At 45.6% G+C, this 22,227-nt stretch overlaps 1 protein-coding gene and 2 long non-coding RNA genes across 3 annotated transcripts in view; 2 read left to right on the top strand and 1 right to left on the bottom strand.

The window, feature by feature from the left end:
• FAM171A1 (family with sequence similarity 171 member A1) overlaps positions 1-10,024 on the top strand; it is a 92,385-nt gene extending 82,361 nt beyond the window's left edge. Inside the window, exons 6-8 of the mRNA XM_029955575.1 lie at positions 2,767-2,883; positions 6,255-6,369; positions 6,991-10,024. Of these exons, the coding sequence (XP_029811435.1) occupies positions 2,767-2,883; positions 6,255-6,369; positions 6,991-8,692 (1,934 nt within the window). The 3' untranslated portion in view covers positions 8,693-10,024. The remainder of the gene's footprint in view (positions 1-2,766; positions 2,884-6,254; positions 6,370-6,990) is intronic.
• Positions 10,025-11,568: 1,544 nt separating this feature from the next.
• Positions 11,569-13,031, top strand: LOC115303863. The gene is made up of 2 exons (XR_003914275.1): positions 11,569-11,669; positions 12,830-13,031. It is a non-coding gene; the product is annotated as an uncharacterized LOC115303863 (long non-coding RNA).
• A 1,001-nt stretch (positions 13,032-14,032) lies between these two features.
• Positions 14,033-14,461, bottom strand: LOC115303637. The gene is made up of 2 exons (XR_003914157.1): positions 14,402-14,461; positions 14,033-14,274 (listed from the first exon to the last, which is right to left on the bottom strand). It is a non-coding gene; the product is annotated as an uncharacterized LOC115303637 (long non-coding RNA).
• Between the last annotated feature and the right edge of the window lie 7,766 nt (positions 14,462-22,227).

Genomic DNA, 22,227 nt, shown 5'->3' with positions numbered 1-22,227 from the left:
TCTTCCAAGCCCACTACCGTGTGTGCCTTCCTGCACAGTTTCCTCCTCCTCCTTCTCCGGCTGCGCTCCCCACGCCACCCCCAGCTGACAGTGCTGCCTGTTCTTCAAAACTTGACTCATGCGGAAGCCTTCTCTACCCTCCCTCTGCTCCCAAAGCACTGTCTTCAGTCACTGGCCTTGCTGGCTGTTGGCACCATCACCACCACCACTGACTGGGGCCCCTCCGGGCTGGACTGGGGGGTGGGGTATAGCTCGGAGGGATTTTAGAAGTGTTTCTGCAGTTGATGTGCTTGTTGTAGACGCAGAAGCAACTTAGCAGTCAGCTTAGGTGGTTTGAATGAGCAGCAGTTAGGACCCGTGAGCTTCAGGTCCTTCCTTGTGGGTCCCTTCAGCCTAACCTGATAACCACTCCATTTGAAGAGCAGAGCAATTCAAGAATCCAACCTGGGGAAAACCACGGACCAAAAAGTGCAGGAAACTCAGGGCTGATGTGGAGATCCTGGTAGGGCTGTGTTGTGGGGACAGAACCAGGGGGAATGGGGCGGAGTGTGGAAGTCAGGGGCTCAGCAGCGTGAGATCCCCAAGTGGAAAACTGGTGCCAGTCACCAACAACTGGCTCTTTACCTTCAGAGAAGCTTTCTTACCAAACAGAGACAGTCTTTAGCTGAGCGTGTCAAATGTCCTACGTTTCCGTTTCCTCAGTAGCTCTTGTTAAAAAACAAAATTCAGCAGAGTAAATTTGAATGCCTAATTGACTTTATTAAATGATACATGGATCGGGCAGCATCCCATCTAGCAAGTGGAGGGGAGCTCCACTGAGCTAAACAAGAGAAAGGTTTTTAAAAGCAGGGAGAAGGGCATAAATGAAAGTAGGAAGGATTTTATTAGCAAGGAATGCACTGTTTGGGCAAGGTTGCCGTCCAAAGGGGAACAGAAGGGGTCTGTTAGTAAATTCCCTGCTACTGACCAGGAAATCCCATGTTGTCTGGTTAAATGTTACGTGCCTGTGCCATTGAAACTGCTGGGTATTCAGTCTTGATTTACTGACTTGGGGCCCTCACCTAAGTGATGCCATTTTGGGCCTTTGGTTTTGTTTTTAACGCTCTGTAGAACAAAGCGATGCTCTAAGTAGCCACATCCTCTCTGGGCTGGTGTTCTGCAGCAAATGAATCAGAGTCAGGCGTCCTTGTGCTCACACTCACTTTAGAAACTTCCCCATTTGTATTCCTCTTGTCTAATGGGAATGGAGATCCTCTCCAGCTGTGATGCAGCCTGTTGCTTGGGAAGGTCAGACAATGCAAGGCGCTTGCCGACACCTAGCCTCTCCCTTCTTCCGCTTTGTTTAACCGCTATCTGAGCAGTGGAGGAGGTGAGCAAGATGGGAGGCTTTGCCATGGGCTCCTTTCCAGCCACTGCATGTCAGTGTTGCTATGGCAACTGGTAGGCTGGAGCACCAGCGCCAAATATTGTCTCCTTCTTCCAGGGTAGAATAATCCACTGTTGACACCTCAGTGACGTGCATACATGGGAAGGGCAAGGATTTGGAGACAAGAGGGGAGATTGGTTGGTGCACAGTTGGTGCGTTGAGGCCTTGAGTGGACATAGTTATACACCTGGCCATTTCAGGAAGTGGGGGATTATGGGAGCAAGCTGAGCAGTGAAGCACGTGGGCATCAGGGCAGAGAAGGAGCCCCTCAAAATTACTTGACCAAGGCCTCCACACTGGTGGGCTGGGTGGGTGCCTGTCCTGCTCCGGGGGCCTGGCCAGCACCCCTTTGTCTTCTGCTGCCAGGTGCCATCATGGGCCTCAAAGCAAGGTGCCCAGCAGGTAACAGCCACAGAACTCTGGGTGATGGGTCTGTGTGTGGAAAACTTAAGAAGTGGAAAAGACAACAACTGTTAGAATAGTTTATAGAAGAATGCAGCAGGGTAGAGCAGAAGATAGCACTGGCCCCAAGGACAGACAGACAGGCAAGTGTAGGTGTGCTCCTGCTCTGCTCTCTACTTCTGAGGGGCCTTTGAAGAGTTCCGTACCTCCCTCATCTCCAGGGTCCTTGTCCAAAAAGAAAACGAGTCCTATTCTGTTGTGGTGAGAATTCCAACATGCCTAAGGCACATCTGCTATGACCGGCCTGTACATAGCCTGTTAATGCTAACTACCGACTAATAACTGAAAAAGACAGTTCAGACCTGGACATATCTGGTATTTCCCAGCATCAGAAGCAACTGGAAGCTTTTTAAAATATTCACCTAAGCCAGGTTTCCTGGGCTAGAATTTGCAAAACTAAGACCAAGGAGTCTGTATATTTTTTTAAACTTTCCTAAGTAATTTCGATGTAATCCGTGTATAATCTGGGATAGGAAATTTGCTTATTTGCTTGAGAATGAAGTGTAGAAACAGTGCTGGATTTACCCCCCCCCCCGCCCCCGCTTCTTTCCACTCCCCCCCTTACCGTGCTACCTTTATTCTACTTCTAAACTCCAAAGCATTCTGGTAGAATTATGAGTTTGGAAGCAGGGATGTTTGAGAAAGTGGTGGAAAGTAAATTCATCAGAAAAGCAAAGAAAACTTAACGTTTCCCTCATCCCTCAAACAAGTCGAAAAGAATTCTCTTGTAAGGTATACACAAGCCCTAGATGACATTTGGACCATCTTGGCTACCCAGTGTGTTACAAGCACGACATTTAAGGTGACTTACACAGTACGTGTAAGCCCTAAATAGGGTTTAGCTTGCATGCAGCTGAAGTGTTCTCTGCATCCCACAGGAACGTGGCTGAAGAGCGGGCTGGGCCTCGTGCACCAGGAAGGTAGCCAGCGGACGTGGACGTACATTGCCCCACAGCTGGGGTACTGGGTGGCAGCCATGTCTCCTCCCAACCCAGGTAACACAAAGCCAACACCTGCGATGATGGGCACTGATTTCTTTAAGGGTTCAGGCTAAGTATGCTTTGGAAACCTAACTTCAGCAGGGAGACCTCATGTTACTCAAAAATGGTCAAAAGGGGCACCTGGCTGGCCCAGTCGGGAGAGCATGCGACACTTGATCTGAGGGCTGTGAGTTCAAGGCCCACATTGGGTGTAGAGATTACTTTTTTTTTATGTTTTATTTATTTCTGAGAGAGAGAGAGAGACAGCGTGAGCAGGGGAGGGTCAGAGAGAGGGAGACACAGAATCCGAAGACAGCCTCCAGGCTCTGAGCTAGCTGTCAGCACAGAGCCCCACACAGGGATCAAACCCACAAATGACAAGATCATTGACCTGAGCCAAAGCCGGACACTTAACTGACTGAGCCAACCAGGTGCCCTGAGATTATTTTTAAAAAATGGTGAAAGTCTGAAAATCAAATGATGAAACTAAGGTATTTTGTGGGGGTAGGGGAGTTCAGGTTGCAACGCTCCCGTCTAGGATAAATAAGAATATACTCCTGTCTTGTGTCTGTTTTGCTCAGACAGCTGCCATAGGGAATTCCTAATCTGAAGCCCACAGGGGCGGTGTAGACCTCCTCCCGAATTCCTGAAACAGTGGTGGCTTGTTGGGAGAGAACATGTAGGGAAGGGCACTCCTCAGAGCAGCCAACGCACAGTCACCAGTGGGGCCTTCGCGGGGCAAAAAGCTTGATTTGGCCTTTCCCAAAGGTTCAGAAACAAGCTGGTTGCTTTAGTCTAAAACAATAATCATCTCCATTGAGGATATGTAAATTAACTCATATTTTTTAAAGCACGACTTTAAAAAAAGTCTTTAACCTACATACCCTAATTTATCTGCATGAACATTCTAAAATTATTTGCTAAAACAATCATCTTGAGAGAATTCTTTCCAGCAATGGCTTCTGTTGCTCAAAATGCCTTTAGAATCTGTATCCCTGGGCCTTCCTTCGTTAGTGAAACATTTCACTGGTGGCAAGTCTTCATGCCCAGAGGGTCCCTTTGATTTTTCTTCGACACATCTAAATGCCATGTGCATCCAGGTCTGGTGAGTAAAGTAGGAATTGAGCCAGGTCAAAAATGTGCTGTGATTAAAAGCTGCCTTTCGTCATGAAGGCAGTTCGAAAATGGGAGTTCAAACTATTTTAGCAACGGAACAGTCCCCTGGAGTGACGTTCACATTCCCGAGGTAACGGATTTGAGAGAGGTGCCGAGAAAACTGCCCCATTTACTTTCTGTTCCCAGGCTGAGAAAGTGTGCATTTCCCATCTGTGTTTTAAGATTCTGTTTCCCTTGGTGATAGCGTTCTTGTAGCAACATAGGCACAAATCGGTGCAGAAACGCTCGTCTCCAAATCACAGAAATCTAGAATATGAATAAGAATAAAGAAGGAAAGAAAAGAAATTCCTGGAGTATCCAAATATATGCCACAAAGCCCATGCATTACAGTTAACTTTCATTTTACATACATTTCAGGGGCGCCTGGGTGGCTCGGTTGGTTGAGCACCAACTTGGGCTCAGGTCATGATCTCCGGTTTGTGGGTTCAAGCCCTGTGTCTGGCTCTGTGCTGACAGCTCAGAGCCTGGAGCCTGCTTCCGGTTCTGCGTCCCCTTCTCTCTCTGCCCCTCCCCTCACTCACATTCTGTCTCTCGCTCTCTCAAAAATTAACAAATATCAAAAAAATTAGATATATTTCAGACAACTGTGAGTCTCAGTTTGCCCATGGTGCCACAGATTAATATATGCTTTATAAAGAGGGGAGAGAGAACAGCTTGGTATAGGTCCACCAACCCTTCCTAGCAGTGAAGGAGACAAAAATCTATAAAGCGTACATGACAGGGCCACTGGTGGCATTTAATGTAGAAACACATCCATTAGTAACCTCACAGCCATCCCTTTTATTAAAACAATTTACAATGATGCTGTGCCTCCATGAGCCCAAAACCAACAAGAAAATAATTAGGGTTTTTTCTTTAATTCTCCAGTTTAGAAGGAAATTGAGTACAACTGTAAGTTTTATGGAGCGTTCCATCGGCCCAAGTTAAGATAATAACGTTTAAGTGCTTAAAGGACAGAACTTGAATTATTTGGAAATGATTTTTATGTATACCCTGAATTTCTTCATGACTCCTGCCAAGGCATTGCCTAGGTCCACGGGAGTTGTTTCTTGGTAAAAAAATATAAATAAATAAATAAAATAAAAAATAAAAGGGTTTCTCTGAATGATGAAGTTTTCCAGCTTTAGGGCATATTAACTCCATCTAACCCCCCATTGAAGTGAATTATGTTTGGGAGAGAATAGTGTTAACCTTCTGAGCTTAAGTCATGTCACTATTGTCAAAAACTAGTAAACCTCTTTGGGTTTATCTAGCTCTTCAGTGATCTGCTTCCAAAGATTTTTGAAGAAATCTATCCCTTAAAATATTGAGAATCAGTAAGTAAATGGTGACTGTGATGCGTAGTAATGATAGCCATGCTAATCTGACCTAATGGAAAACTCTATCCCTTCCTTCAGTGCCTGGATACCAGTATGTCCCCAAATGTTATAATTAGGGGAGGTTCTTGTTGCTGTCGATCTGTTGTCAGTGCCATTAGGATAGATTCTTATTAGTGTTAAACCTCGTCTTGGGATTCTTAACGTAAATTAAAAAGAAAATTTGTTTATCTCTAATACCTTGTTTATAAGTTCTGAAGGAGGTCTGTGGCCGCATGAGGTTAGCCATTTTGAAAACGCACTGTAGGGGAAGTCTTTATTCTTAAAAATGGAAGGCATTTTAGAAACACTTGAAAGCCCATCATAAGCTGTGGATTTTTTTTTTTAAGTCCTAGCCGATTTTATATCCTACATTTTAACTGTTCATTTAGGCAAAGAGCTCTCCACACAATAATAATTATCCGGGGAAAGTGAGAATAAAATCTTGTGGGGTTTTTTTTTTCCTCCTACAGTATAAAATCCCCAGATATTCAGGCCATCTCTCGTCTAAGAGTCTCATTATGTTATCATACATCCGTTTTCTTGTATTAAAAGATCACGCATTTAGAGTGCAGCTCTCTTGTGGGCTAAAGAAGGACTTAGCACCTCAGGTAGTGTTTGTGTATTCACACGGCTCCCGGCACAGCTGCTCTGGCGCAGTGGTCACAATGGTCGTGGTAATCCCTTTTCACTGAAATTACAGTGATCTGTCAGCATCATCCAGAGGGCGTTTGCATTGCCCCTGCACCCCGCCCCAGCAAGGGGGAGGAAGGAAAACATATGCTCTCAGCTAATGATCCCTCGTACCCCTTAAAGCTTTTCTGCAATCTAAAATGCCCTTTTCTGACCTTCTAGGTCCCGTTGCCACACAGGACATTACCACGTATCACACGGTGTTTCTTTTGGCCATTTTAGGAGGGATGGCTTTCATACTTTTGGTTCTGCTGTGTCTCCTTTTATATTATTGCAGGTAAAGTTTTCCCTTTATGGCAATATCTTTTTTAATTTGGAATTTCTTGTGCAGACATTGATATTGAGGTCTTTTTTTTTTCTTTTTCTGAACCGAGGTCCTTTTTGGTCTCATGACAAAAATCTCGAAGAACTGAACATTTGTCCTTAAAGTCCTTAAAGTTGCAAACCAATGAACAGGATGTGAGGGGCATGCCGCTTACTAGATTGCTTATAAGGGGAGTTGGGTTTTTTTCCTTTAAGTTTGACAGTAGTCATGATTCATTCAGGATATTCCTAAACACTGATTAAGAGATGATATACTCAAGGACAAAGCAGAACTAAAATTCTTTATTTTGATGCCTCGCCTGTTCGGTTTGTGAGAACGTTTGCTGTCAACTCTTGGGTAACCACTTTTGAACAAACAACTTGGTTGTATGTCTGAAAGCCTGAAGGTGAAGTCTGCAGATTGTGCAGTTCTGAATCAAAATAAGGCTGCGGGTGTGGGGAGAGAAGGCTTCTGGCTGCTGACTAGTTGTTTTGTTTCTTCCCGTGGGAACTGAGAATTAGGATCTTGCTTGGAACTTGATAGCGCTATGAGAATCTTTAACCTTTGGGTTTGGATTTTTATCTTTGATGGCAGGCGGAAATGCTTGAAACCTCGTCAACATCACAGAAAACTACAACTTCCGGCGGCCCTCGAGAGTTCCAAAAGAGATCAGTCGACGTCCATGTCTCACATCAACTTGCTGTTTTCACGACGGGAGTCAGAATTCCCTGGTCCGCTCTCTGTCCCCGGCCACGGCCGCCCGGATGCCCCTGGGCCAAAGGAGCTGATGAGTGGGGTCCACTTAGAAATGATGTCTTCCAGCGGAGAGGCGGACATGCACACCCCCGTGCTGAAGCTTTCCTACAGTACCTCACAAGAGTTCAGCTCGCGAGAAGAGCTCCTCTCCCACAAGGAGGAGAATAAGAGCCAAATCTCCTTTGATAACCTGACACCAAGTGGGACGTTGGGCAAAGAGTACCAGAAGTCCGTGGAGATTTTCCCCTTAAAGTCCAGGAAACCTCTGGAAAGAGAAGGCCGTGAGTCCCCTGGCAACAGTGAGTACAGAAGAAGCTACAATGCCATGCTGTCCCAACCTTTGTTTGAAAAGCAAGACAGAGACGGGCAGGCCTCTGTTAACCTTATTTCCACGGGAAGCAAGCTCACCATTCAGGATCACATGTACCCCGCGCCTTCATCTCCCGAAAAGGAACAGCTGCTGGACCGCAGGCCTACCGAGTGTATGATGTCGAGGTCTGTGGACCACCTTGAGAGACCTACGTCCTTTCCGAGACCGGGCCAGTTGATCTGCTGTAGTTCCGTTGACCAGGTCAACGACAGCGTTTACAGAAAGGTATTACCTGCCTTGGTCATCCCCGCGCACTATATGAAACTCCCGGGGGACCATTCCTATGTGGGCCAGCCCCTGGTGGTCCCAGCGGACCAGCAGCTGGAGATCGAAAGACTGCAGGCTGAGCTCTCCAGTCCCCACGCGGGGATCTTCCCGCACCCCTCCTCCCAGATCCAAGCGCAGCCCCTGTCCTGCCAGGCAATCTCCCAGCAGCACTTGCAGGATGCGGGCGGCCGGGAGTGGACCCCGCAGGGCGCATCCATGTCAGAGTCCCTCTCCATCCCGGCCTCCCTGAACGATGCGGCCTTGGCGCAGATGAACAGCGAGGTCCAGCTCCTGACCGAGAAGGCTCTGATGGAGCTTGGAGGGGGGAAGCCCCTCCCCCACCCCCGGGCGTGGTTCGTCTCCCTGGACGGCAGGTCCAATGCGCACGTTAGACATTCCTACATTGATCTCCAAAGAGCTGGAAGGAACGGAAGCAATGATGCCAGTCTGGATTCCGGCGTGGATATGAATGAGCCCAAATCAGCCCGGAAGGGAAGAGGAGACCCCCTGTCTCTGGCGCAGAACCACCCGGCCGTCCAGGAGCATCCGCAGAAGGAGCCGCGGGCGGCCGACAGCGCCTCCTACACGCAGCTCGTGTACCTGGACGACATGGACCAAAGCGGCAGCGAGTGCGGCACCACGGTCTGCACCCCCGAGGACAGTGCCCTGCGGTGCTTGCTGGACGGCTCTGGCCGGAGAAGCGGTGGCCAGCTGCCCAGCCTGCAGGAGGAGACGACGAAACGAACCTCGGACGTCCCCCCGGAGCCACTGGCCAGCCCCGAGCCGAGAAGATCAGCCCAGGAGGATGACGAAGAGGAGGACGAGGAGGACCAAGGGGAAGACAAGAAGAGCCCCTGGCAGAAGCGGGAAGAGAGACCCCTGATGGCGTTTAACATGAAGTGAGCCGTCACAGCGCCACCCGTCGGCGGAACGCACTACACTTGCCAAAAATTCTTTTCTTAGGGAAGCGGTTACCCGGTTTGCAGATGACGTAGAGCAGCGGCAGCCGTGGAGGCGGAAGCTCGCTGCATCTCGGTTCACTGTGTAAATGTTAGAACGGAATTCAAGTTACCGGATGATGTTTGTGGACGCCACACCTCCAGGGAGATGGCCGAACAGGAGAGTCTGAATGTCGCTCCTGCGTCTCCGACGCGTCTCCCCGCCCCGCCACTCCTCCCCCCCACCCCCAACCCAGGACACTGAGAAACCACGAGTGATGTTGCTTGGCTCTGCTGATAACCTCAGTTCTCCCGCGGATTCTGGGAACAGATGAGACCCTTTTCACATTGCTTGAATCCATTTTATCACGATAATGCTCCTGTGACGTTATTATTGGGAAATTAGCATAGCACTTAATGTCTCGAGGTATGCATTATCTCCAAGGAAAGCTGTGCAGCACTGCTTCCTGCTCTTGGTTTGCTTAGTTTTTTGTTGTTGTTGTTTTTGTTTCATTGGTTTTTGTTTGTTTATTTTTGCTTTGGTTAGGTTTCATTTTTCGTTTGCTTTAAAAAACACACACACACAATTTGGTTGTAAAAGATTTTATTTGTTGGTTTTCATCTGTTCCGCTTCTCGGTGGTTTATTTCGGTGTCTCCTTTCCCGAATTCCTAAGTGTCATCTCTTAACATCCAAGCCTTGTAATGAAATCGTACTGAAGTTTTTTTATCAGCTGAGAGCCCTTCAATTCTGGTCCCATTAACTCCAAGTGCCTTTTTTACAGTGACAACAGCAGTCCCCTCACCTTTTCTTCTCCTTCTTGTTTTTTTTTTTCTTAACTCCTTTCGTTGAACTGCCTGGATTTTATAAAGTTATTAAATGATACCCCTTTTCTTTAAGCTGCATGCCGCCAAGTGCCCGTTTGTGCTCCGAATTCTCATTTCAGCGCAGTGTTCTCTCTAGTGCCCATGTGTGACGTGGATTCTGTTGAGCTAAGGTAGACTAGAGGACACTTTAGCGACCCCCTGCCCTCCTCCATCCTTTCAGCCACAAGCCACCGTTATGGTTTCATTGGCTGTTTGTATATACGGTTATGTATTAACTCGGGAATCCTATGGGCTGAACTTGCTCACCAAACACGGAGTATGGACTGAGCAAGTGAATGTGACTATTACAGAAATCGTATGTACTATCCAAAAGTGCCAGAATGACTCTTCTGTGCATTCTCCTTAAAGAGCTGCTTGGTTATCCAAAAATGAAAATTCAAAATAAATGCTGAAGAAGAAAAAAAAAACCTATCTCGTGGTCCTTTTCATTCGCTCTGAGCCATTATTTGTTTTGGAGTCGCTGTTTCGAATGTGCTCCTTGTTTCTCGGCAGTCTGAAATGCTGGTTGTTGGACTTTTGTTCAAAGCCTCCAAGGTAGACACCTAGGGATTTATGCTGAGGTTAAATTCCACCTTATGTTTATTTAGTGTATTCTAGGATGCAAGGTGACATCTTGTGTTTCAGATAGGGAAAACTGTCTGCACATTACAAAAAACTACTGTGTTCTTTGATGTTCAGTATCGATCCACCTGGAATAGCTACAAAAGATTTCATTAAAATGACCAGAACCATCCCAGCTGCGTGAAGCCATTAGTCACAATCGTTAATGGAGACATTAGAGCATATAACACGTTAAGCTAGCTACGTGTACAGTAACAGCGTCGTTACAAAATCTTTATTTGTGAATTCCACGTGGACAGAAAACCGATCAAATTGATTTTTATTACTTCCTCAAATGTTGATATATTTTGCTTTTCAAGGGGAAAAAATTTTGAGATTCCTTGAAGAGTTGGGGCATTTAAATGGATGGGAGTCTGGGCCACCCAGGCAGCTCAGTTGGTTAAGCATCAGACTCTTGATTTGGGCTCAGGTCATGACCTCCAGATTCGTGAGATCGCACCCCACTTTGGGGTCTGTGCCAAAAGTGTGGTGCCTGCTTGGTATTCTCTCTCTCCCTCTCCTCTCTCTCTGCCCCTCTGCCTCTCTGTCTCTCAAAATAAATAAATAAACTTAAATAATAATAATAGGTAAATAAATAAATGGGGGTCTGTGGTTTAACAAGTGAGGGACTGTTAAGTTGGGAGTAAACATTCTCACCAATCGGCAGGTGAGCGCATGCAGACTTCACTGATAAAGGCCGGTTGTCAATTGCCTTCCAAAGGAAAAGTAAGTGGCCTCTCCAAGAATATCCCGGGGCAGACATAGATGACTAGGAGACTCTCAGCCCCTTCCCGCCCTGCCGAAGGCTGCTACCAATGCAAGCGTCTCCTTAAAGCCTCAGTTTCCAAAAAAGCCTCATTTACCATGTGTATTACCTGTGAAAAGTAGGTCACGTGTTTATCTATCAGAACTGATTATGGGAGATCTGGTGGGACATTTGGAGGGAGAGAGCCTTTTCTGCTTCTTTATCAGGCAGGACACACCTGGGTTGGCCATGGTTATGGAAAGTACAGAGCACCCAGCAGTGGTCACAAGACATTCTGTGCGTAGGAAGACAAGGCAGTGTAGGTGGGTTTGCCAGAAGGAAATGGGTTCTGCCAGATGTGACTCTTACATCGCTTTACCCTCATCTGAAAAGAGGCTCAGAGGATAATGTCTTTGCTCAGGGTACCCATACTGATGACCAGACGGGAACTGTCTAGGCAGAGCACTGTGACTACGGATTTAAACATTTCATTTATGTTCTTTCTATCCCCATAAGAGTAAACCACGTCTCATTATTACGAATCAATTATATTGTCTGAAGAACTGAAGCCATCAAAGGCATCTTGCTTCTGCCACCTAGTGGTGAGCCTGTTAAGGAGAAGACAGATGGCTGCCCAGGGCCCGCTCTAGGAACATGGCGTGGCTGTGTGTACAAGAAGGACTCAGACACCGGTTCTGTCCTCCAGACAAGGTGAGTAGGGACCTGGGGACGGTTATTTGTTGAGTCTCTACGCTAGAAACCATACCAGAAACAATCATGTATTCAGTTCTCAAAACCTTGGGAGGAAGTGATGTTCGTTCTTTGTTTTACATCTGATTAAATTAAGGCTTGGGGGTGAAGGAAGCAAGGCCACTCATTAGGATCAGTGGGATGTTGCTTAAACAACCAGCTCTCTGGAAATGAATGCATTTAAAGTCATAAGTGGTCCTGATAAAGGATATATAGGATACAACTTGCAAATCATAGTAAAATAAGTAATTGTAAATTCCGTTTGACACTTGATTGCCACAGAACACTTCTGTTGATTTTTGTCATAACCAGCCTGTTGCAGTTGACAAAAGGGTTGTAGTTCTGAAATGAACATCTTTTGATTGTTTTACATTAATAATTAACATGAAACAAACAACAAAGACACACGTCAGAACTTCATTCGTTCATCAGTCACCGAGTGACTTCTTTGCTGAAGCAGATGATAGTGTATGACGACTAGGAAAGTATTTCCTCAATTTTCTGCGCTAGTCTCAATGTAATGGTCCCAGACATGGTACAACTTTCCGTTTAATCTGAATTATTAACATTGTCCCTGTGTCTTTCTTAAATCTAGACAATCGGCAAATCTGTCCTCTCTTTAAAGCATTTGCCAGTCTCCGTGGTATGAATACTCCCACGTGGTCACTTTCAAACAATAGAGTGACCTCCCCATTCGCAGGATTTGGAAAGAGGTACACAGTAGCACGGGGTTATATTTCCACCAAAAAAGATACAGTGAAGGGAAATGACCCCAAAAGCATCATCAAATGTACATCAAATAGCCCCATCGTTTGGGGATTCCATATTTGTAAATCTGCCCACTTGCTAAAACTTATCTGTAATCCTGAAATCAATCCTCACTGTGCTCTTGTGGTCATTCACAGACACGCAGACCACGGAGAAGCATGAGAATACATGTAGTAGATAAATGTTGTTCAGGCATGAGTCAGAGGGCTGTTGGCTAGGAGTTCAATGTTAGTGTCAACAACGTGTATTAAAGATGTCTTCCAACAGAAACACCCATCAAAGAAGGTTGTGTTTGCTCAGTTGATGAAAATGTGACCAGACACTTTCAGGAACCTAACCCTGTCTTTCCTCAGGTTACAGTGATTGTAATATTGGATTCACAAAATCTGTGTTCAAGGCAACTTTACAGAAAGGGACTACCACTAATGACAGGAATGGACTGCAGTGAATAATTAGGACACGATGCACTTGAAGTACTTAGTACCTTTGTTCTTTAAATTCTTTTTAATTATTTATATATTATATGTTTTAAATTAAAGTATTTGTAAACCTGAATATGCTTTTTAAGAATGGCTTTGTCTAACCTCTGGCTTGCAAGATTCCTGACATTTCGAGTCATCTCTCAAAAGTCTGCCTCAGCAATTGACCAGCCAGAAGGTAGCAGTGTAGGAACAAAGGTCTGCCTGACGCTCTCACCTGGTCTCTAGCTTTTCAAAATTCACATGGAAACCTCTACTTAGCACAGAAGAAAATCTAGGTGCAATTGCTTTCCAGGTTTCAGTCTAACTTAGTGCAAGATGGTAATGCTCGCTGGAAAAAGGACCACGTTCCTTCTCCTGGGGCAGGTCTGGCTGCGGGATGGGGGAGGGCTTTCTGAAAGAGTATGCTACCCCATGCAAGGGGATATGCAACACCACTTAAATAACAGAGCCTGTGCTTCAGAACTTTATTTCGTGCAAGCTAGCACAGACAAATGCTAGAACAGTGAGGCAAAGCACCCAGGAAATAGACCAGAATCAAAAAGGAAATAGCCCATAAAACCTAAAAATAATCAGGCCAACAGCGTGATAAACTTTGTATGATTTCTTGTGTTTATCCTCTTTTATTTTTTCTACTTTTTATTTATTTAAAATTTAAAAAAAATTTTTTTACTGTTTTTATTTATTTTATGGAGAGAGAGAGAGAGAGACAGCATGAACAGGGGAGGGTCAGAGAGAGAGGGAGACACAGAATCTGAAGACAGGCTCCAGGCTCTGAGCTATAGCTGTCAGCACAGAGCCTGATGTGGGGCTTGAACCCACCAACCATGATATCATGACCTGAGCCGAAGTGAGATGCTTAACTGACTGAGCCACCCAGGCACCCCTGTTTGCCCTCTTTTAAATTTTGCTCTTGCTCACCTCTGAATTGGGAGCACAGGGGATTAAAAATGAGTAGAGCTATAGATAGGAATGTGTGATGAGTTTTCAACCATTTTGAAATTGCATAATTTTTTTTGTTTTAGATGTTCTTGAGGTGTAATGGACATAGAACATTATATTCGTTGCACAACATGATTCAATATTTTTATATACTGTGAAATGCTCACAACGTTAATCAAGTTCACATCCATCACCACGTACAGTCACAGAATATTTTTTCTTGTGATGAGAACGTTTAAGGTCTCCTCTCGGCAACTTCCAGGTACACTACACGGATGGTATTAACTGTAGTCACCATGCTGGCATTTCCTCCCCGGACTTAACTTTTAACTGGAGGCTTGTGCATTTTCCGTGATTTCTTGTTGGCTAAGTTGACACTACAATTAAAGCAAGTTGCAGTTATGTTTTGGGACTTTTATGACAACACTTGACGTCATGGAGGACCTGTCCATGACCTGGTTTTCAGGATCCACGGAATAGGTAGAGAAGGGGCAGCTGACGTACCAGATGTGGAAGAGAGAGTCAGCTCAGCCCTTTAGGGAAAGCAGAAATCACAGGTCTCTTCTCCCCGCCGAAAAGTATATTTTCAACGCTGTGGATATAAACACCAAAATCCCTGGTAAATGTTTTTGTCATTCTTTACAGCCATTGTGACCTGTTTGATACTGGTGTTCTGGTATCAGAGACCTGGCTAATGAGTCCTGTAAGACCTTTTACACTTAGCATCTTAGTTGCTATGGCAAAAACACAGATGGGTGGCCAGAAGTCTGAGATAGGGCCCCAGCACGGTCAGGTGAGGGTCCTGTTAGGGAGCTCTGTGAGGTCTGTTCTAAGGACACTAACCCCGTCCCTGAGGGCTGGCCTGTCCTGACCTAAGCACCTGCCAAGGCTCCACCTCCTGGTGCCATTACCTTGGGCATTAGGATTCCAACACATGAATTTGGGGAGGATGCAAACATTCAGGCCAGAGTATCTCCTGACCCCTGGCCCCTGTGTGCACCCCGTTCATCAGGGCACCTCTCCGTCCCCTGCTCTTTCTGGCCAGCCCTTTCACAATCTGCCTTCTGTTCAGCTTCTGTGTACAATAAATACTTAATCATCAGAGTAGAAGGCATTGTAAGCCATGCTAATCATTAAAACGTTAGGGCTGGGGGCGCCTGGGTGGCTCAGTCAGTTAAGCATCAGACTTTGGCTTGAGTTGTGATCTTACGGTTCGTGAGTTTTAGCCCCACATCGGGCTCTGCACTGACAGTGTGGAGCCTGGAGTCTGCTTCGGATTCTGTGTCTCCCTCTCTCTCTGCCCCTCTCCCACTCGCTTGTGCTCTCACTCAAAAATAATATTAAAAAAAATTTTTTTAATAAAAAGTTAAGGTTTCTCTCCATCTCTGAAGGGGCAAGGGCAGCAATACAATAGACCCTATGAAGCATCAAAAAATTATAACTTGGGGGTTCCTCTTCTGTAGTACAGATCCCCTTGATGTGTGTGATCTGACACTTGCCCTCTGCATTGCCCCAAGGGGTAAAATGGGACGGAGGGTAAAGATATTTTTTTAAGTAAATAGCCTGTAGGGGGCGCCTGGGTCATTCAGTCGTTTGGGCATCTGACTTCAGCTCAGGTCATGATCATGTGGTTTGTGAGTTCCTGCCTTGCATCAGGCTCTGTGAGCCTGCTTCCCATTCTGTGTCTCCTTCTCTCTCTGCCCCTCCCCCACTCACACTCTGTCTGTCTGTCTCTCTCAAAAATAAATTAACATTAAAAAATGTTTTCTTAAAAATAAATATAGTCTGCCTCTGATCCAGAAACCTTGCTTTTGTTGTCAGGATAAAGTAACTACGGATATACAGACTTCTCAGAGTATCTCCCAGACCTGTTCTTGTGGTTGCAAATGACAGAAACCAAACTCAAATTAGCACAAAAAAGGGACTTCATCATTAAGGGAAATTTGCAAGCCAGATGACAAGGTGTGATATTGTCATTTAAAGTAAGAAATACATACGTGATCTTTGTCCTTCTTCCTGGCAGAGGTCCTAATACCCCTGTTACTTCTTAAGTGATAAGAACAATAAAGGTATCTTGTTTTTCATAACAAATCCTTTCCACCATACCTGAATCTGTTCAGGAAGTGACTTTTGGACTGCTCCTAAGAATGGGGGCTTGTTGCCGGAAACCCAACCTGTGACTAGAAGGTGGGAACCTCAGTCCCACCTCCCTGACCTCAGAGGACAGGAGAGGGGCTGGAGGCTGAATCAATTGTCCACAGTCAATGATGTGATCAATTGTGCCTATGTCACCAAGCCTCCGTGAAAACTCAAAAGGATGGGGCACGGAGAACGGAGAACTTCTGGGTTGGGAATCCCATGGAGACTGGGGAGGGGGGGATAGTGGTGCGTTCATCCCTTGACCCCATACCTTGTCCTACATATCTCTTCCATCTGGCTCTTCCTGAGTTACATCCCTTTATAATAAACCAGTGATCTAGTAAGCAAAATGTTTCTCCAAGGTCTCTGAACCACTCCACCGAGTTAATGGAACATGACGTGGAGGTCATGGAAACCTCTGATGCATAGCCAGTGGGTCAGAAGCACAGGGGACAACTTGGGGCTGGTGATTGGCCTCTGGAATGGGGGAGGGTGACAGTCACGTGGGACTGAGGCCTGAACCTGTGGAATCTGTGTTGTCTCTAGGTAGATAGCGTCAGAACTAAATTAAATTGTAGGACACCCAGCTGGTGGTGGAGAATTTCTTGGTAGTGCTGAAAAGCCAAACACAACAGAACTGGTGTCAGATTTGTACAAGGGTTGGGGCACCTGGATGGATCAGTCGGTTGAGCATCCAACCTCGGCTCAGGTCATGGTTTTACCGCTCGCTCGTGAGTTTGAGCCCTGCGTCAGGCTCTGCTGACAGCTCAGAGCATGGAGCCTGCTTCGGATTCTCTGTCTCCCTCTTTCTCTCTGCCTCTCCCCTGCTCATGCCCCTGCCCCGCTCACGCTCATTTTTTAATGTTAATAAACATTAAAAAATAATAATTTTAGAATTGTACAAGGGAAGCAAACCACAGAACACAAGGTGTAAAAATAAGGGTTTCATGTTTATAGACGACATTCGTAATGCATTCTCTTTTGATTCTCACCACTCCACTGTCCTATGATTAAAGCAGGTGGTGTTAATCCACTTTGATATCCAAAGATCATGAAATTGAGTGGGTTGCCTAAACCATGGTAAAGACCTAGGATTTGAACGGAAACCCAGCTGCTTTACCCAGAAGTGCAGTATTCTTCCCATGACACCCAGCAGCGTCACAGAGATTAAATCCAGGGATGAACAGTGCTGACGCTGAGTACTTCCTAAGCTTGACGCAGGTTCCAAGCACTTCCCATGGATCAGCTCATTTAACCCACACCATGGCCTGTGAGATCAGTACTTCTGTTACTTCACAGGCAGGGAAACTGGGAGCCACAGGGTAACTTGCCTCATGGAACCCTGCTCTCTGCCATTCTACAATGCTTATGGAAATGAGTGTTCTTTTAAAAAAAACATTTTAAATATTTATTTATTTTTGAGAAAGATAGAGTGTGAGCTGGGGAAGGGCAGAGAGAGGGAGACACAGAATCTGAAGCAGGCTCCGGGCTCTGAGCTGTCAGCACAGAGCCCAATGAGGGGCTCAAACTCACAGACCACAAGATCATGCCTGCACCAAAGTGGGATGCTTAATCAACTGAGCCATCCAGGCATCCCAAAGGTGTTACTTTCTTAGGAAAGTGGAACATTATGTCTCCCAACATGCTAACGATGTGATAAAGAGTTAAAACAACTACATAAATTCTTTCAAGAAGCATGGGAGTTGTTACTGAGGTCCTAAGTGATGCTGTGTGCACCTTGGAAGGAAAACTCGATCCTTCCTTCCCAAGGTGGGGAATTTTGGAGTCCAGTGGTGTTAGTCACTCCTTAAACGCCAGGCAAAGGAGGAAATTTGGTTAAGCGAGATCAAGTGCCCAGTGGTAGAAATTTTCATGTTTTCTAATTTTTTTAAGATTTTGTGTATGTGTGTGTGAGAGAAGGCACAAGTGAGCGAGACGCAGAGAGAGAAAAGCGGAACCCACCCGAAGCAGGACTCCAACTCACAAACTGTGAAATCATGATCTGAGCCAAAGTCGGACACTTAACCGACTGAGCCACCCAGGTGCCCCGAAAATTTCATGTTTGATATCAGGAGACACACCAAAGGGGGCAAAAGGATGACAAATGTAATAAAATCACTTGGGACTAAAGAATAGCTCAAATTGCATGGGAGATCAGTTACATTTTTCCTTAAGCTAGTCCAGAAAGACAGATTTTCCTTTTCTTGAGTGAGAGGGGAGGAATGTAGCCTGTTTCTAGTGGAGGAGGTTTGCCTTTTTTCCAGGTTATGGGGTGAAGGAAAGCGGGAGAGAGGCACCCTCAGAGGGGCATCACAGAGCGCGAGGATTCTTGGTCAGAGACACAGAGGTTGTTTTTACAAAGGTTGCTGTTCTAGAATAGTGACGCTAGCTCCTTTCCAGTCAGCACCGGAATAAGACTGTATCGACCAATAAAACAGTCAAGAGTGCCCTCATGAACGGCAGTGAAACATTTTGTGGGAGCATCTGTGATCCTTTAATGTGCCGAGAATGATCATCGTTTCTTGTACTCTGTTAAAAATGCAGCACATAAACTTAACTTTTTCACAGGGCCAACACAGTAACACTTGGGCTTTCACGAAAATCTGATGGTTGGATAAAGCAAGTATACTTGCAGAGACACATGTAATGCATTAGTAATATGGGCTATTCAACTAGAATTTTCGCTCACTGAAGAAGAACACTGGGAGGCAAAGGAGAAATGTAAAATGTCATCTTTCAATCATTTTGTATCCAGAGACTTGCACAGTGCTATGTGCGTGTGTGCATGTGTGTGTGTAAAGGAGAAGAGAGGCAGTGTATATAAGAGCTCAAAAGAAACACTAGCCAACAGATGAATTTCTTTAAAAATTACAAAACCAGGGGCGCCTGGGTGGCTCAGTCAGTTAAGCATCTGACTTTAGCTCAGATCATGATCTCACAGTTCGTGGGTTCGAGCCCCATGTCAGGCTCTGTGCTGACGGCTAGCTCAGAGCCTGGAGCCTGTCTCCAGATCCTGTGACTCCTCTCTCTGACCCTCCCCTGCTCATGCTTTCTCTCTCTCTCTCCAAAAATAAATAAAACCATAAAAAAATTGTTGTAAATAAATAAAAAATAAATAAATAAAAATTACAAAACCAATGTCACTGAACCATGTAGTGACTCTTGGTGCTTCCTCTCTCTAAAACAAGTTATTTGTTAGATGAAACGCTATGTGCTAAGCTCTCTCATCCTTTATCCCTTACATTCTTAGACATAGTACCAAAATGACATTTCTTGTGTGTCTAGAGGTATTTCCTATGCTTCTTTCGGGCTAATAATTCCTTTCTTCTTTGGAAATGATGCCCCATATACAGCGTGCACCCCAACGCCCTGTGTCTACCAGGGAAGTGTAGTGATTGGTCCATATCCACAGGGATTGATCAAGATAGCAGCCAATCAGAATTCTCTTCTGCCTTTTTTTTTTCCCACTAGCGCTAGAAAAGGTAGGGCTAGTGGTAAAGCTATACATACATGAACCCCTGAAGTTGTTAATAGTCACATTCCTTTAACTACCTGAGCTCCCCACTAACTTTCCAGTGACGTCACCACTTTGCCAAAGGCAACCAGGCCACAATAAGATCACATGAACTTGGCACACAGAGAGAAGGGCTGAGAGAAAAGCCCTGGCTACGTTCAGGACTCTGGTTCCAGTTGCTTCCCAGGCTCAACCAGAATCACTTTCGTTCCTTTAATTTTATCATTGACCCCTTCCTTCCATTATTTAAAATATTCCAAGAGCGCCTGGGTGGCTCAGTCAGTTAAGCATCCAACTTTGGCTCAGGTCATGATCTCACAGTTCATAGGTTCGAACGTGCTGCAGCCTAGAGCCCAGAAACTGCTTCACATTCTGTGTCTCCCTCTCCGTCTCTGCCCCTTCCCTGCTTGCATTCTCTCTCTCTTTCTCAAAAATAAATAAACATTTAAAAATTGTTTAAATAAATACATAAATTAAACTATTCCAGTAACCTTCCAATAAACTCCCCTTTGTTTTCAGCTTGCTCCAGTTTGTCACTAGGAACTAACAGAGCCCAGAAATAAAACCTCCTACTGGCCAGATGCAGCCACAGAAACGAAGGAGTCTTGCTGCTGGTTAAAAAAACTATTGTGTGATATTTTTTTTTAGGTCCAACAGAAGGCATTTACCAAGTTTTGCCTGACGGGCGCTAGGAGGGAAGCCGGCTTGGCCCAGCACCTTTGCTGCAGTGCAGGGCCCCGTGATCTCTGAGGGGCCCTGCGGCCAAGGACTGAGGCGCCACCTGACCCTGGGCCCAGGAACCGGCTGTGGGGACCTAGTGTTCAGGCCTCATCTGCAGTAAGAGGATCCCCTGTCCTGCTGATGAGCTGTCCCTCCGTGGGGAGCAGGAGAGGGGGGAGCAGGCCCTTTCTCCTGCTTCGCGGCTGCATGTGTTACCACACTGAGTAAACACGTGACTGCTACTTTCACTTTGACGTGTCCTCTTAATTGAGCACGTCCACACCTGGCTCTCAGCGTTTGCAATAAACCAGCCAGTGAAAATGGGTTATCTATTTGCATTAAGCTATGCTAACACATTACAACTTAGGCATTAGAAGACATGCTTGTGCTTAGAGCAATAGGCTGAACTATACACTTCTGGAATTTTTACACCTGACTTCTACAAGAGTACAGGTGAGCCTCGAACAACACAGGAATTAGGGTAACTGCCCCCCCTATACAGTGGAAAATCTGCATGTAACTTTAAAATGTTTTTTAAAATTTTAAGTTTGTTTATTTTGAGAGAGAATGCAAGTGGGCGAGGGGCAGAGAAAGAGAGAGAGAGAGAGAGGGAGACAGGGAACCCCAAGCAGGCTCCTTGCTGTCAGCACAGAGCCTGACACAGGCTGGATCCCACAGACTGTGAGTGCGTGGCCTGAGCCAAAACCAAGGGTCGGACACCTAACCAGCTGAGCCACCCAGAAGCCCCTTAGCATGTAACTTTTACTCCCCGGCAACTTGACTACAGATATATCCTACTGGTGACTGAAAAGCCTTACCAGTAAGATAAACAGTTGATTAACACATATTTTGTGTTATAGGTGTTAGATGCTATATTCTTATAACAAAGTAGGCTAGATAAAAAATAATAACAGAAAATACATGTACAGTACTGAACTGTATTCATTTTAAAAATCCGTGTATAAGTGGACCCATACAGTTCAAACCCATGTTGTCCAAGGTCAACTGTATATGAAAATTCTCATCAGAAAATCCTAGATAACTCATTCTTCCTACTTATTACACTCATAAGTCACCACAATAGCAAACATAAGGTGCTATGACCAAACAAATTCTCATTCTGTTGCATTTTAATGTTTATTTATTTTTGAGAGAGGAAGACAGAGCATGAGTGGGGGGCGGGGGGCGCTGAGGGAGGGGAAAGCACAGAATCCAAAGCAGGCTCCAGGCTTTGAGCTGTCAGCAAAGCCTGATGCAGGGATCAAACCCAAAAATCACGAGATCATGACCTGAGCCGAAGTCGGACACTTAACCAAGTGAGCCACCCAGGCACCCCTCATTGTTACATTTTAGATGCTCTTCATTCTTTAAATGACAACTCAAGCATTCTTAACTCCCCCTGCCTCTGTATTACAGTATTTTCCCACTGGAGATAGGAAGGTACATGAGAATCATTGTATGAATGGTAATCAAATTCATCCTGTTCACACATTCTCTGCCTTTGATCTTAAGGAAGGGGTGAGAGGGGCACTTGGGTGGCTCAGTAAGTTAAGTGTCCTACTTTGGCTCAGGTCATGACCTCACGGTTTGTGGTTTCGAGCCCCCACATCAGGCTCTGTGCTGACAGCTCAGAGGCTGGCACCTGCTTCAGATTCTGTCTCCCTCTCTCTCTGTCCCTCCTTCACTCTCACTCTGTCTCTCTCTCAAAAGCAAACAAACAATAAAAATTAAGGAACAAAAAAGAAATAGATGCCCCTTCGGCTGAGACAAGCCCAGAAGAACAACCAAAATTCAAAGGTAAACTAGGTAAGGGTTGACAAGATACAGAGAGCCTGGAGGGTTAGCCTGGGAAGGTCCCTGGAGGAGTTGATGCTTGAACTCAGTTTAGAAAGTCAACTGCAAGAGTTTTCCCAGACAAGAAAAGAGCCTGGGGCGCATGGGTGGCTCAGTCAGTTAA

Source organism: Suricata suricatta, chromosome 10 (genome assembly GCF_006229205.1).
Source record: "Suricata suricatta isolate VVHF042 chromosome 10, meerkat_22Aug2017_6uvM2_HiC, whole genome shotgun sequence".
In the NCBI taxonomy this organism is placed as follows: domain Eukaryota; kingdom Metazoa; phylum Chordata; class Mammalia; order Carnivora; family Herpestidae; genus Suricata; species Suricata suricatta.
This window is presented reverse-complemented; position numbering and strand designations above follow the sequence as displayed.